The sequence below is a fragment of the Pelophylax lessonae genome (assembly GCF_965119305.1).
Source record: "Pelophylax lessonae genome assembly, chromosome: 4".
Taxonomy (NCBI): Eukaryota; Metazoa; Chordata; class Amphibia; order Anura; family Ranidae; genus Pelophylax; species Pelophylax lessonae.
This window is the reverse complement of record NC_138771.1, coordinates 457,145,421-457,161,424: the sequence shown is the minus strand read 5'-3', so window position 1 is coordinate 457,161,424 and position 16,004 is coordinate 457,145,421. Positions and strand designations below refer to the sequence as shown.

Genomic DNA, 16,004 nt, shown 5'->3' with positions numbered 1-16,004 from the left:
TAGGGATCCCTAGCAGGTAACACTAAGGGGCTTTTTGTGGCGCTGGGGGTCAGAAAAAAAAAAAAAGTTTTTTTCTTTTGATTTATATTATCCAGGAAGTAACTGGAGTTATCATGGACCCTGCCACACATATTCCCCCACCTGTTTCCCTCGAGGGGGCCTCGGGACCCGCCGGTGCACAGAGTATAGAATCATTTACAGCAATTTTGGAGTCTATGGTGGCTCGGGTGGAGGCGGCCTGTCAGGGACGGGGGTCAAGGAAGCGACCCCCGCCTACCCCTATACCATCTGACACCTCTGACTCAGATTCAGAGATGGTCACGGCAGTTGCAGGTTCCTCTGCAAGGGCTGTTATCCCAGGTAAAGCCCCCTCAGACAGTGAGGAGGACGCTTCTTCTCCTGCTATAATTCAGGAAGAAGCATTGGTGGACGCACTAGTTGTGGCAGTGCAAGAAACCTTAAAACTTGAGGCTTTACCGGCAGAGGCAACTGAAACAGAGAGGCCTTTCGGTACTAATAAGCCCATCAAGATGGCGAAGGCTTTTCCGGTACCTAAATGTTTTGGTAATCAGATTAAAGAAGAATGGGAGCATTCTAAACGTACCTTTACTATTTCCAAGCGTATTGCTAGACGCTATCCGTTTGAGGAATCCATCATTAAGAAATGGACGGTACCACCAGTCGTGGATCCGCCTATTTCCAGGCTGAATAAAGCCACGGTTATTCCAGTGGAGGACACTTCGTCCTTTAAGGATCCGGTGGATCGAAAGATAGAAGCAGAGTCCCGCACTATCTTTTCTCTGATAGGGTCAGCTTTTAGACCAGTAATTGTTATTGGTCTAGTTTCCCAGACACTTACGGAATGGGCGGAAATGGTACGCCAAGATCTTAGGGGAAAAGATATTCCCCAGGAGACATCTGATTTGATGGAACAGATCATACAAGGGCTACGGTTTATCTGTGACGCAGCCTTGGACACAACTCCCTTATTAGGGCATGCATCTAAGTTAGCAGTAATCCTCAGACGTGTGCTGTGGTTAAAATGCTGGTCAGCTGACCTAGGTTCCAAGAAGACCTTGACCAATCTCCCTTTTCAGGGGAATCGTCTATTTGGGGCCAACCTAGATGAAATCATTAAGGATGCCACTGGGGGCAAGAGCACTTTCTTGCCACAGGCTGCAAAAGCTAAGGGACCTCGCAACAAGCGAGGACCTTTCTTTACCGCCCATAAAGGGCGCCCGGCTGGTACTAGCGGGAAAGGCAAGACTCCTCCAGGAGGATTCAAGAAGGGCTGGTCGGACAAGCAGAGGACCAACCCAGCCAAACCCGAAGCAAAGGAGTACACAGCCTGAAGGTGCGCCCCCACCCGGTTTCAGGGTGGGGGGACGTTTTCACCGGTATTCAGGACATCAGATCGAGCATCAACCACTACTACCGGTGCGATTCTTCCCTTCCAACATTTAAGTACCACAGGAAGCGGTAGTTACCGTTCCCTGAATAGATCTTTTCCTTTACCCTTTCCTAAGATTAGTCCCGATACCTCACAGGAATCGGATCTGGTTGACCAGATAGGCCAAGTAGCCTCTAGTCGGGTGACTTCGGTCCCTGAGGTTCAACCAGAAAAGATCACCCTTCCTGATAACTATCAGGTATCTGATAAATGTGTGGGAACAGAAAACGACCAGACTTTCTCGGATGGTCGGGGCCAGATAGCTCTAGGGACGCCTGGTTCAGATCCAATCAGCGCCAGTGGTCCTAGAAATTCTAGGCTGGCCTCCTCAAGCCGGCCTGGCCGACTTGGACATGCTAGTCGCAGACGTTCCGTGGGAACTTCGTCTCAGGGAGTGTCTGTGGTCTCTAGGACCAAGTTACCTTCGTGCTTTACAGTCGCTGGTTTTAATGGCCTGGCCATTGAGACCCAAGTACTGAAGGACAGAGGTTTGTCTACTTCTGTCATTCCTACCCTTATTAAAGCAAGGAAAGCGACTTCCAGCAAAGTCTATTATCACACATGGAAGACTTATATTGCGTGGTGCGAATCTTTAGGATTTCCTCCACGTACCTATTCGGTGTCTCGAATATTGGCCTTTTTGCAACAAGGGGTTGAGCAGAAGCTAGCCTTGAGCACCATCAAGGGTCAAGTTTCAGCATTAGCAATCTTCTTTCAGAAGCCGTTAGCTACCAAATCCTTGGTGCGGAATTTCATCCAGGGGGTGCGGCACCTGGCTCCTCCAGTCCGCGCGCCCTTACCGCCCTGGGATCTTAATTTGGTTTTGTCGGTTCTACAGAAACCTCCTTTTGAAAACATCAGGGAGATTCCCTTGCTTACTTTATCCCAGAAGGTGGCCTTCTTGGTGGCTATTACTTCTGCTCGCAGGGTGTCAGAACTGGCTGCATTATCATGCCAGTCACCATACCTAGTGATTCATAGGGATAAGGTAGTACTTCATCCTAAGCCATCTTTTCTTCCTAAGGTGGTTTCAGATTTTCATCTGAATGAAGATATTGTACTACCTTCCTTGTGTCCTCAGCCCAAGCATCATCGGGAACATGCGTTGCATTCCTTAGATGTGGTTCGGGCAATCAGGGTATACCTGAAAGCTACGGAATCATCCCGTAAGACGGATTCACTTTTTGTGATCACGGATGGCCCCAGAAAGGGTTTGCCTGCATCTGCCGCAACCATTGCCAAATGGATTAGACAGACGGTGGTACAGGCTTATTCTATTAAGGGTCAGAGTCCTCCGTTCCCTGTTAGGGCGCACTCCACTCGAGCGCTCAGTACTTCCTGGGCCTTTCGCCATCAGGCGTCAGTGGTCCAGGTATGTAAGGCGGCCACCTGGTCGTCGGTACATACCTTTACAAAATTCTATAAAATTGATGTGACGGCATCGGCGGATGCCTCATTTGGCCGCAAGGTTTTGCAGGCCGCAATTTGAGGAGACCGGTGGTCTACCTCGAGGGTTTTTTTCTGTTTGAAAATTTTTTTGTTGAGTCTCATCATTAAGGATGAGCATTGTAAACTTCTAGTTGGCACCGGTTGGGCCTTCTAGATTGGGATTTGATTTCCATTTTCCCACCCCTCAGTTGTGATACTGCTCTGGGACGTCCCGAAGGTGGTGTATCACCGAGGACTACGTCTGTCGATGAGCGCTAGAGAAAAATGGATTTTTGTAAAATCTTACCGTAAAATCCTTTTCTCTTAGCTCATCGACAGACGTAGTCCCCGCCCCTCTGTTTTGGAGTTGGGTTGGGTTAAATTCTCTAAGCACTGCTTTTTCACATAACTGATTTGCTGAGGCAGAGAGAGAGAGGATATACCCTCTGGGACTGCCCCTAGGGTGTGGCCAGAGCTTTTTAATTTCCTGTCTAGTCCTGCTCCTGCGGAGGTAACATAACCCGAAGGTGGTGTATCACCGAGGACTACGTCTGTCGATGAGCTAAGAGAAAAGGATTTTACGGTAAGATTTTACAAAAATCCATTTTTTTTAATTTTCTGCTATAAAACTTACCCAATAAAAAAAATAAAAATAAATAAATGAATCAAATTTCTTCATAAATTTAAGCAAATATGTATTGTGCTACATATTTTTGGTAACAAAAATCCCATTAAGCGTAAATTGATTGGTTTGCACAAAAGTTATAGCGTCTACAAACTATAGGATATATACAGATTTCTTTTTTTTTGTTATTTTATACTAGTAATGGCAGTCAGTGACTTATAGCTGGGTTGCAATATTGCGGTGGACAATCGGACACCAACAGACACTTTTGACACTTTGTGGGAACCAGTGACATTAATACAATTATCTGTGCTAAAAATATGCACTGTCACTGTACTAATGACAGGGGGTTAAACATCTAGGGCGAATAAAGGGGTAAACGTGTGCCTCACCAGTGTTTTTGTGTAAACTGTGTGCTGCTTTTACTAAGGGAAGTGGTGGATTTTATTCCCTGCATTGCAGGGACACAATTCATCACTTTCCCCCTGTCAGAATGGAGCCCTGCCTTATTTAAATAGCTGTAGTATTATTTCAGATTAAATACGCTGCTGGTAAGTGCCAGAGTTATATGTGCCCCCCCCCCCTCCATTGCTTAGACATGAAAACCTTTACAACCAGAGTCTTCCTGTTTAGGCAGAAACTGGGATGAGATACTGTGACATCATCATCTGATTAGACACTGCTCAAAAATATAAAGGAACACTTTTTGATCCATCCGACACTGCTAGGTTGCACCTCAATCTGTTCAGGAGATCAGTGATGCCCTGGTCCAGATCTGGGAGGAAATTACCCATGACACCATCTGTCTTCTCATTAGGAGCATGCTCTGGCGTTGTCAGGCATGCATAAAAGCATGGGGGGTCATACAAACTACTGAGTACCATTTTGAGTTGCTGCAATGAAATTTCAGCAAAATGGACCAGCCTGCTACATAATTTTTTCACTTTGATTTTTGGGGTGTCTTTGAATTCAGTCCTCTGTAGGTTGATCATTTTCATTTCCATCAAACGATGTGGCATCCTTTCATTCCTAACACATCACCTAGTCCATATTAGTATAAATTTCTAGCATATGTTTCCCCAATGGGATCTGATGTGTTTTCAAAGTGTTCCTTTAATTTTTTTTTTTTTTTATTTTTTTTTTTTTTTTTTTTTATTATTGCTGGAAATTACAAGCACTGCATTACATATAAATATGTTCCAACAATACAAAAACAGTCACCAAGCCTTCATATTTATCCTCGACAGTAAATCAAGAAAAAAAACATACCAGCAATAGACCCACCCAAACCCCTTCCTGTGTAATAAAAAAAAAAACACAAACCCCAAAGGTCCCCCTTCAGGATCACTATGGAGGAAACCAGTTCCCAATCCATACACTATGCTAATTATTAAGTAATGAGGTTCCTTCCCTTTAATTTTTTTTGAGTAGTGTACATGCGCATCTGATTTCCTCAGATGTCCATGGCCAGCTTCAGCCAACCCTGGGTATTCATAAAGATACCCCAAAGATATAAACCGTTAAATTAAAAAAAGTATGAAAAAGAATCTCAGTTGTTATTAGTTATGATAATGTTAATAAAGCTATTTCCATTCTTGTATGACGGTGATTTTTTTCTCCAGGTGTCCTATGTGAAAGCTATTGATATCTGGATGGCAGTGTGCTTGCTCTTTGTCTTTTCTGCCCTGTTGGAGTACGCCGCTGTCAACTTTGTCTCACGACAGCACAAGGAGCTTCTACGTTTTAGGAGGAGGCGACGACACCACAAGGTAACCCCCCCTTTGAGGCCTGCTATGAGGTCCAGTTGAAGGATAGGTGTCCAGTTGAAGGATAGGTGCTACCAAAAGAGTATTTCAGTTGTGTGTAAACCCCTAAATGACCCCATGACTTCTTAACTTGCATGTGGACACAAGTGCAGAGATCTTCCTGTATAACCACCACTGCTGCACTTCTTTGGTCATTTAGGCTCCATGTACACGGGACGCTGGAAATGGCCGTTTAGGAGCAGTTGGGCGTTTTTTTCAGAAGCCCCTGAACCCATCTACATTTTATCTTATCTGTCCATGTACACCAGGTCGTTTACAGTCATTTGCAGGCAGTTGCGTTCAGGGACTTTTTTTAGAATGCAATTATTTGCGTTCGAACGTGTGTTTCCCGGCGTTTCAAACGCACAAAGGCATCCGAACGCGTCCGAACGCGATGACCCGCGTTTAGCGTTCGCGTTTTTCCATTTTAAAGGGAATAATTTTTTTGACCTCTAGGAACGGTTCTAAACGCAAACGCCCCTAAACGCCCCTAAACGCCCGCTAAACGCGGGTACAAATGCGACTGGACGGACGTTTCAAACGTCCTAAAAATTCCAGCATTCAAAGGGACTTTTAATAACGTCCCGTGTACATGGAGCCTAAAAATATGAGCAATGGAGTTATACTCCTAAATGACAGTGTGTAATGTGAAATACATTATTTTGGACTTGAGCTGCAAGAACATGAAACTTGGCAGTGGTCATAGTAATGAGAAGATCCTCCAAAGACAGAAAAGGCCAGTGAGTTAAAGTAAATCTAAAGTCAAAACTTTTTTTTACGTTTAGATCAGTGTTAATTTTAACGTCAATTTTTGATTTAGTTTTAGTCAGTCTTTTGACTAAAATGTCATTTTAGTTTTAGTTGTATTTTAGTCATCTGATTTGTATTCATTTTAGTCGTATCACTAAACTATTTTAAACAACTAAAATCTCCAGTTTTATAAACAAAGAAAAATATTGCTTTCTGACAAACAGAAGTGCAACTTTAAAATATAAAAAAAGCAAACAACTGTACACTCTATTGGCTGTAATGCCATTGCACATATTACATGAATATAAACACTTTAAGGCCTCTTGCACACTGCAGCTGGAAAAAGCTCAACATGACTTTTTTTTTTTACTGAGCTAAAATACAGCCTATTAATTGTAATGTGCTTATGCACACAGGCTTGTAAACCAGCGCCATGCATTTTTCAGTAAAAAAAATAAATAAAAAAATTGAAAAATCTGCATTTTTTTAGTCAGTAATTTACAACTCATGCACGCAAATGTGCGCAAATGTCCATTTACATATTGTGCAGTACAAGAAGTGAAAAGAAGTGCAGTGAAAGAAGTTTTCATGCATTTGCATTAACGCATATACGCGAAAATGCGTGTAAACATGCGCAAATGCATGCAAAAAAAAGTCTGAAAAGTAGATGCTCAAACAAGAGTATCATGTGCAAGAGGCCTAAGGCCCCTTTCACACGATCTGACCGATCAGGTCCGCCTGTCTGTTTTTTCAGGCAGACCTGATTGGGCCAGCCATTCTCCTCTATGGAAAGGCGGATGTCAGCAGAGATGTGTCCGCTGACACCCGTCTGTCATCTGATTCGACAAGATCCACTGAAAACAGACAGATGGCGATACGTTCCCCATCCATCCAGCGGGTCAGATCAGATGGGATCCGTTTTTATCCAATCTGCCCATAGAGGAGAGCAGGACTCTGACAGGTCCATCTCTGCACAGTCAGCAGAGACGGACCCTATCATCCGCCTAATCAGCGGGGGGATCAACAAAGCAATCCCCGCTGAGCTAGCGGAGTCCGCCGAGCGGATCCGCCCCGTGAGAAAGAGGCCTTACAGTTCTCTGTTAATAACAAAAACATGTATCAAGTAACATCTTAAATAAAATCAAGTTTTGAAAAAAACAAGAATATTGCTTTTTGACCACTGTTAATTTTAACGTGAAATCTCGATTTAGTTTTTTTTTTTTAATGAAAACGCCATTTTATTTTAAGTGGTATTTTAGTCATCTATATTGAAACAGAATTTTATTTTTGTTTAGTTTTCATCACTGAAAACATGCAGTTGGACTAACCTAATGACGAAAATATTTTCATTGACGAAATTAAAGGGAATGTAAACCCTAGTTTTTTTATTTTTCTTTTGAAATAAAAATAACAAACATGCCTATACTTACCTGCATGGTGCAATTGTTTTGTACAGCAGCCACGATCCTGTTCTTCTCGGGTTCCCCGCCCCTCTCCAGGCCTCTCCTCTTCATCAGGTGCCCCTATGGAAAGCCACTTTCCCTGGGGGTACCCATGCGGGCTTGCACCCGAGTCACTAGATTTGATTGACAGCAGCAGGAGCAAATGGCTCCTGCTGCTATCAATCTGTCCAATGAGGAGAGAGACAGCAGCTGGAGCTGCTGCGCTCGTACACATCGCTGAATCGGATCAGGCTCAGGTAGGAAAAGGATGCATTAAGGTGAAAAACGTTGAGACTTTACAACCACTTTAACACTGGTTTAGTGTGGGGAAGGATTAGGAACATTTGTTCAGTTTTCAGATTTTGCTGCTGTCCGGGTCCCTATTACAGAGATTCGCCGATCTATTTTTCCAGGTGATCACTGTCCTTGGACTTAATGTGAGAGGAAATTCCAAAATTTTAGCTAGTCACCAGATACTACCACACCAGGTAGGGAAACTTATTCTGATGACAACTGTCTATTAGTGATGATTGAACGGTTCGGGTCGACCATCGGTTCGACCCGAACATTGACTGTTCGAAATTTGGCCGAATTTTTAACTTTTTGCTGAGGAATTCGGCAACCAGAACCGACCAAAATGCAATGGGACAGGAACTGGGCTTTAAAAGCCTGTGATTGGACCAGAACCATCAGTAAAAGCCAATTGAGGGGGCAGGAGGATGCTAGGAATGTGATTGGAGTGACTAGGGGGTCCAGAGGCCAATCAGTAGTGAATACGCCCCCCAGTATATAAGATAGCCCCGCCAAATCTCTAGCATTTTAATACTGGGGCTGTGGAAGAGAGTGGAAGCAGTTCTGTTACTCCTGCTTCAAAGTGTCATTTAGCAATTATTAGTGTGAGGAAAGGGGTATCTAGTGTAGTTAGGGTATTATTTTCCACTATAGTTAGATTTAATAATCTAGTGTCTGTAGGGAAAGTGTTAAGTGTCAGGGGACTGTAGTGTAGTGTAGGGTTAACTGACTCTGACTGCTATGGCAGGGTGACCAAACTCTTCCATGTCAGGGTGACCGCCATAGAAAAAAGATGATTTGTCTTAGAATTGCATTACAGCAGGATAGTGGCTTCGCTCCTTTCACACCTGGCCATTTTGTTGCAGGCGTTTTATTGGGCTTTTTTGTGGACATGTTTGGAGGCAGGCAAGACATCTGAACTTCTGTGTAGGGGTATATATACACACACACACATGTATGTATATATACACATACACATATATAGGTGTGAAAGTAGCAGAACCCTATGGCTGCGCTAATGAAATTATTAACAGCCATAGGACTTTGCTCCTTTCACACCTATATGTGTGTATGTGTATAAATACATATAAGTGTGTGTGTGTGTATATACCCCTATACACAAGTTCAGATGTTATGCCTGCCTCCAAAGACACCCAAAAAATGCCCAAAAAAAAAACCGCCTGCAACAACACACCTAGGCGTTTTTGAAGCAGGCATTTTTTTGGGCATTTTTTGGGCGTCTTTGGAGGCAGGCATAACATCTGAACTTGTGTATAGGGGTATATATACACACACACTTATATGTATTTATTCACATACACACATATAGGTGTGAAAGGAGCGAAGTCCTATGGCTGTTAATAATTTCATTAGCGCAGCCATAGGGTTCTGCTACTTTCACACCTATATATGTGTATGTGTATATATACATACATGTGTGTATACAGTATATACCCCTACACAGAAGTTCAGATGTCATGCCTGCCTCCAAAAACATCCACAAAAAAGCCCTTTAAACACCTGCAACAAAAAGCCGGTTGTGAAAATAGCGAAGCCACTATCCTGTTCTACTGCAATTCTAATACAAACAAACTTTTTTTTCTGTTTCTGTACATGCTACAGAGCTGAAACTTCACAGGTACACCTTTTAGACCCCCAGACACTAAATCCAAAGAAATCTCATTTTTTTTTTTCAATAATTTTTTCAATAATTGTCTCTCTATCAAAAATGACAATTTTTAAGAACTTTTTTTGTGTGATTAATAGTCCCTGGGGCATGACCCAGAACCCTAGGCACTTTTTAGGGGCATTTATTGGGTTTTAGGGCTTCAAAATTGTGTTTTTTGTTTACCGAAGTTCGGGTCCCATTGATTTCAATGGGGTTCTGAAATCCGGGCCGAACTTTTGGGAAGTTCAGGTGTTCTGGTCGAACCAAACTTTTCAAAAGTTTGATCATCCCTACTGTCTATAAGATTGGGTTTCCCTCATATTGCATGGATTTCATCTCTGTCCCTGTTGTGTCTATAGGAAAAGAATTGAAAAAAAAATCTCTCTTTTGGAACACAGACAGGAAAAAAAATCCCAATTCTATCCAAAATCAAAATGTTTTGAATGTAGATATACTTTAATTAAACCATATGGCACCAAGACTAACCTGAAATATCAGTTTTGGGTGTAGGCAGCTCTTATAATGTATTAGGCTGTTTGCTAAGAAATTATGGTTCTGGAGAAATCTTGAAATTACCCCAATTTCAACATAATAAAAAAATATTTTCGTTAAGCCTTCATTCAGTAGAACAATCTTGGAATAATCTTGCCCCACCATTTGACTGATAGTGCACATTTATACACCTAACACCCTAATTATAGTATTAAGGGAGACCGGAATGATATTCCTTTTCAAACAATTGATTTTAAGATAAGAGTTTCTGTGAAGGCCAAAGTGTTCATATATTACATACAACTGATTCCCATTCTAACCATCATTGGAAAATTAAGGTTTATCTAAAGTCCAACCCCTCTTTTTTTAATTTTAAATTTTAGGCAGAGTAAAGAAGGTTTAAAACCCCCCTTCAAGATATTTTTACTGCCTGTGACCTGCTAAGGAGGTTTCCCTTCACTTCATGTCCTGGAAATGCAACAGGAAATTAAAGTTAATCTCTTCAAAATGAATTCAGTTCCCATTTTGTAGGGTTGTCACCGAAACATTGGATAAAGAACCCTAAAAAAGTGATCACTTGATTTAACCACTTGTCTACATTTCCATTTATTAAACAAACCTTGGTAGACAAGTGGTTACGCAAACATTTTGTATGCCTGTAGATACCTTAAAGTTATCCTTTACTCTATTATAACTTTTTAAAGTCTGCCTTAAAGTGGTTTTAAGAGCTCAAGGTTTTTTTACCTTCATGCATTCTGTGCATGAAGATAAAAAACCTTCCATGTGCAGCGGCCCTCCAGCCCCTCCTAATACCCCTCTCGATCCAGCAATGTGTATGAGAGCTGAGCTTCTCCTGGGTCTCTCATTCCTCATTAGCTGAGAAAGTCATTGGCTCCTGCTACTGTCCATTACAGCCAGTGAGGAAAGAGAGGGAGGCGGGGACGAGCAATGGCTCTGTGTGTCTTATGGACATATAGAGTGGGGCTCGAGAGCAAGCATGAACCAGTGCCCCCAGAGCAAGCGGCTTGCTATTGGGGACACTGGCTGAAGAGAAGGGGCCAGGCACACTGGCGGGGGGGGGGGGACCCAAAAAAAACAGTATCTGGGCTTTTTTTTAATGAACCTTTCATCTTACTTTAAAGTTCAGCAAACACCACTCAATGCCTGCTATTCCCTTCAATAACCAAAAAAACTTCTTCTGTGCCCCTCTCTGAATTTGTTTCACATTCCTACTGGGGCCTGACTTTCCCTGGCTTGATGGCTAAACAAAGAATGGTGAGTGTGGTGAGTGAGGTTAAAGTTCTGCTTTAGGGTTGAAGTTGGATATCCTTAAATTATACAAGCTACTTCCAGACAGGGTTTTTTTTAGAGGTTATGAAGCTTCCTGATATTGTTACAGGAATATAAAGTCTCTTATTTCCCCATCAGTGTGTTCAAGCCCTGCGGCCTGCTCTGCTGTGAATGGGTAATGTTATATTTAATAGGTTTCTCTGAGAGAACAAAATAATTGATGTTATTCATTACTACAGCACCGCAGAGTGCTGATCCCACTAATCAGAGATTGAAAATACCGTTGCAGTCTGTATTTTAATTCTGGAGAAAAATTGCTCTGTGGAGGCAATTCTGTATAAAGGGAAATGTGATCTATCTTCTACTGTATCTCTTTTGGTAGGTCAGCATTGCTTACAAATCCAGTGGTAGTGCAATGTTTAAAAATAAAAGCCAGACAAAAGTAATGTCAAATCATAGCTGGTGGGAATCACAGGGCAGTTAGCCAAGGCCATTAGGAGAAAGAGACAATCAAGACATATGCCAGAAGTGTACCTGCGCTCCGCAGAGCCTAGGGTGATTGACATTATCATAAGGCCACAGTAGGGATATCAAGCTGTGCCCCGAGGCACCACCTTATCAGTTAATGGTAATCAGCAAGTTTAGAAATGGAGTTTGAAGGGTACAGATTCCTCATGGTAAATGCAAGGAGTCTACTATGGACCTCATACAGCCTTAATGGCCTGGGAACCCCAATGCAGATATGGTAATCCCATTAAAGTAGATTGCCTTGGGCTTACCAAGACACAAGGCAAGCATCAAACACAAGCAATAGACCCTAAATACTGTTTTTAGAAGGGTTTTAACAATGGAGCTGTCTTGGCAAATATTAACAAAAAATGGGTACCTGGTATGTTTGTTACATCATATCTCCTTACAGCCTAATTTAAATATACAGTATACTGCAAATTATAAACTGACAATTTTGGTCTTGTTTTTTTTTTTTAAATTGTTTAAAAGCAGAATGGGATAACAAGGTAAAACATGGCTGTCATACAACAAAACATGTCCAACAAATGCTAGTCCTTAGGAGCGGGCTCTGCAAAGTGCCTGTTCCCACATTCATTTGATAGAAAATGTTCTCTGGTGACACCACAGGAAGACCTCACCTTGAGCTCAAAGTTGGAGTTCTGTTGTGCCCCCTATAGCTTCCCACAGTGCAATGCTGGCAGTTCTCTATTGGCTAGCTGTGTGAACTGTGGTATGCAGGGGCAATCTCAGGGTCTAGTATGAGATAGGCACTGAAATTTATAAATGGTGTGGCAGATACTTTTTAGAATTTTCTCTTTACAAATGTCAGTGCCAGTGACAAATTCAAGTACCTGACTGAAATAGGCACTGTACATGAATTTATTGCATGATGCCAAAGCCAGGGTGTCCATATTGGACACCTTATACTCAGTATAGGTTCAGCAATGCACCCATTCCTCGGTCACACAGCAGCAATGGTTGCTGTCAGCAGCAATGGTTGCTGTCAGCAGCGTCATAACAACCATTGGCTCATTCAGTTGTTAGCTAGGAGTCTGATTGTTCAGATATGAACATTGCCATTTGTGGGTAATGACATCAGTTAGAATCCCTATCCCTTTGTTAGCATTCATCTGTCAGTTGGGGAATTTCCTGCCCATCAGCTGAATGGGTCAGGTTATGAGTCAGTGGTTGCTAGGATGCCTTCAGCTGCCAGCTTCATAGCAACCAGTGGAGCCCTGTGCAGGGAAACTATCACATTTATAATGGCTTCCCAGCACATATTGTACATGCCCACCCCAAGCACTGATGTGTCTCTGTGTGCAAGGTCACTGTGGGTCTTAATAACCATAAATTTCCTAATCTTTGAACTGGCAGTAGTTCTTTTTGAATTTGTCGCAGCCAGAATCGCATATTCTTAAAGTGTAAGAAATAAGAACTACCTGAATCTGTCAGAACTAGTAACTAAACTGTTGCAAGGCTTTCCTGAATTAGGCACAGACCAATCAGGCTTCAAACTTACTACTTAAAAGTCAACTGCATGTCTTCAGACCTAGGGCAGCTGTCTAATTGAAAGCTTCTCCAGTATCCCTCTAGCTGTGCATGCTTCCATCTTCAAGTTATTAGTGGAATTCTGTAGAGTAAGCAGTACAAAAGTACATTCAGGGATACCGCTCTTCACATATTAATGGAACTGCATGCTATCCTCTCCTCCCACTGCTCTCAGGATTTCTTTCAAATTTACTGCATGCCTTAGAGCCACAACTGTTTTCAAGGAAAATTTGGATGAGTACTTTAGGACTGCACGATGGTGAGAATGGATCCACCAGGTATGAGGGCAATATAGTAAATATATATATATATATATATATTTTTTTTTTCAAAGAGGTGTACGCTTTCTTTTAACAGTTTTCCATCTTTAGTGAACGAGTGGAAAACACCATATGCTTATGTCCAGCAGCAAAGTCCTGGTCTTCTGATATTGTGCTATAGATCAGTTCACTAACAGGGCATCTGGCAGTCCAAAGCCTCAGCTGAAGACCTCCAGATAGATAGGACAAAATACCAGGAGGACTCTGCCACTGGACATTGCTCATTCCGTAGAGCTGTTCTTCTCACTGAAACAAAAGTAGAGTGGAATCCCTCATTTACCATTGTTCCTTGTAAGAAATCCACAGTTGCACAGGATGGTGCTCAGGCTTGTATTACATGAAGCTGGTATTACATTCTTGTAATATTTGACTGAGGCTAATGTCTGGGGTGGGTGGGTGGCAGAGGCAAACCAGGGGATATATATATATATACTCTTAAATCATTCATGCATACAGATTCATTCAGTGGTCATACTGTATAAATAAACAGTTTTTTATGTTTAGCAAAACATAAAAATATCTGGTGGATACAGTTTAACAGATTTATAGAAAATTGGGGAAAAAAAAGAAAATGTTCCCCAATGCAATTTGTCAGACATCTGCTTTCATTTTCTGAAATGCAGTGGAAAAAATTATAGCTGGAATCTCATTGGTTAGCAGCACAGGAAATTTTCTGTTATCTGGTTTCTTTAAATGTGCCCCCACAGTAACAATTGCCTCCTTGTGGAAGAGATCCCCATTTTAAGAGCCGGATCAGGAATAAGGATCCCCTGCTTTGCACCTGCATTTTGTATAGCACCCTCGACAAGGCTTCTCTAGACATAATATGAATTTTAAAACAGAGAGAGCAAGAGTCATTTAGGCATCCACACCATTAAGTGCACAGATTATGCTGATGATCTGGGTAATATGCTTGGCTCATTAAAGTATATATAAAGTACTGGTAGATTAATTGGCTCCTGTCTAAATTGGCCCTAGTATGTGTATGTATGAATGTGAGTTAGGGATTTTAGATTGTAAGCTTCTTGAGGGCAGGGACTGACATATAATTACTATATATACATATATATATACACAGGCATTTACATACATAGACTTACATACACTTATATATATATATATATATATATATATATATATATATAATGTAAAGTGCTGCGTAAAAATTGTCAGCGATATGAAAATGCCTGTGCTAAATAAATAAAACATTTTTTTCTTAGTTTCAGATAGAGTAAGCGAAAGTTATAACCCCTGTCACTTATTTGACATCTGTGTCCTATCGAGGAGATTTCCCTTCACTTCCTGTCCCATAGTGATAACAGAAAGTAAGGGGTTGTCACCAGTGTAACCAGAACTGGTGCTCCCATTCAAAGATTTTCCCTCTATTTCTTTTCTCAGAATTTGGGATTTTCTTTTAGTTTCTCTCTTGGTGATAACTGTCACCAGGACAAATGCAGAGGGTGAATTTCCCTAAATAGGACACAGACAGAAATAAAGATCTGACAAGTGTTCATATCCCTCTCTACTCTAAACTGCCTTACCAATATATCCCTCACATTTACCTCACCCTCCATCCCGAAAGATAAAATAAAAAATAGGCATATATCATTTAAGGCTATTGTCCCTGATTAAAACTGTGCTGCTGCTAACCAGTTTTATATTGTTGTATCCTTGCATCTCTTGTAGAAATACCCCAGCCTGTGCTCTTTGTCTTTGATAAATTTATGCCTAGCCTTGCTTATTAAAATTGTCCTGCTGCTGGCCAATTTTACACTACTGTATTATCTGCAGTCTCCTAAATACTGTAGTAGAACACCTGCCTGTAATCGTTGGGGGTCAATTTACTAAAGGCAAATTCATTTTGCAAGGGATTTTGCTCCTAGAAAATGTGGTAAACAATCCACTTTGGAAAGAATATCCAATCGGAAAAAAAAAAACGTGTGTAAAGGAATTGGCGCTTACAGTGATCATAAGAATTTAAGTCAATGGATCAAAGATAATTTATTGGTTGTTGTCCATGGTGAATGATGCCGAAAAAATCAATCCAAAGCAATGACAAAAATTGGCAAACAAACATATAAAAACAAACAAACATATAAAAAGTCCAATGTGACAATTCCCAAAAAATGTGCTTCTATAGGCAGATGTCTTCTGATTCTTTCACAATGGGCAGGTGGCAACTCACCAAAGGTGTTTGACCCCTTTTTACAGGATGGTCAAAAAATGCATTTTGGAAAGCCAGATTGGTTCCACAGCTATCACCACTCCCCTCCATTATTCCCTTAGGGAAGGACTAGGATGTGTGAAATAACTCCACAGGAGACACAATTAGAAGAACTTCATAGTGTAGTATATTAATTAAATGTATAAAAGCAAGCAGTAAA

The 16,004-nt window shown here is 41.5% G+C and overlaps 1 protein-coding gene across 1 annotated transcript in view; it reads left to right on the top strand.

Moving 5' to 3' along the window:
* Positions 1-16,004, top strand: part of GLRA1 (glycine receptor alpha 1) — a 242,693-nt gene that overhangs the window by 214,769 nt on the left and 11,920 nt on the right. Inside the window, exon 8 of the mRNA XM_082256006.1 lies at positions 5,126-5,272. Within this exon, the coding sequence (XP_082112132.1) occupies positions 5,126-5,272 (147 nt within the window). The remainder of the gene's footprint in view (positions 1-5,125; positions 5,273-16,004) is intronic.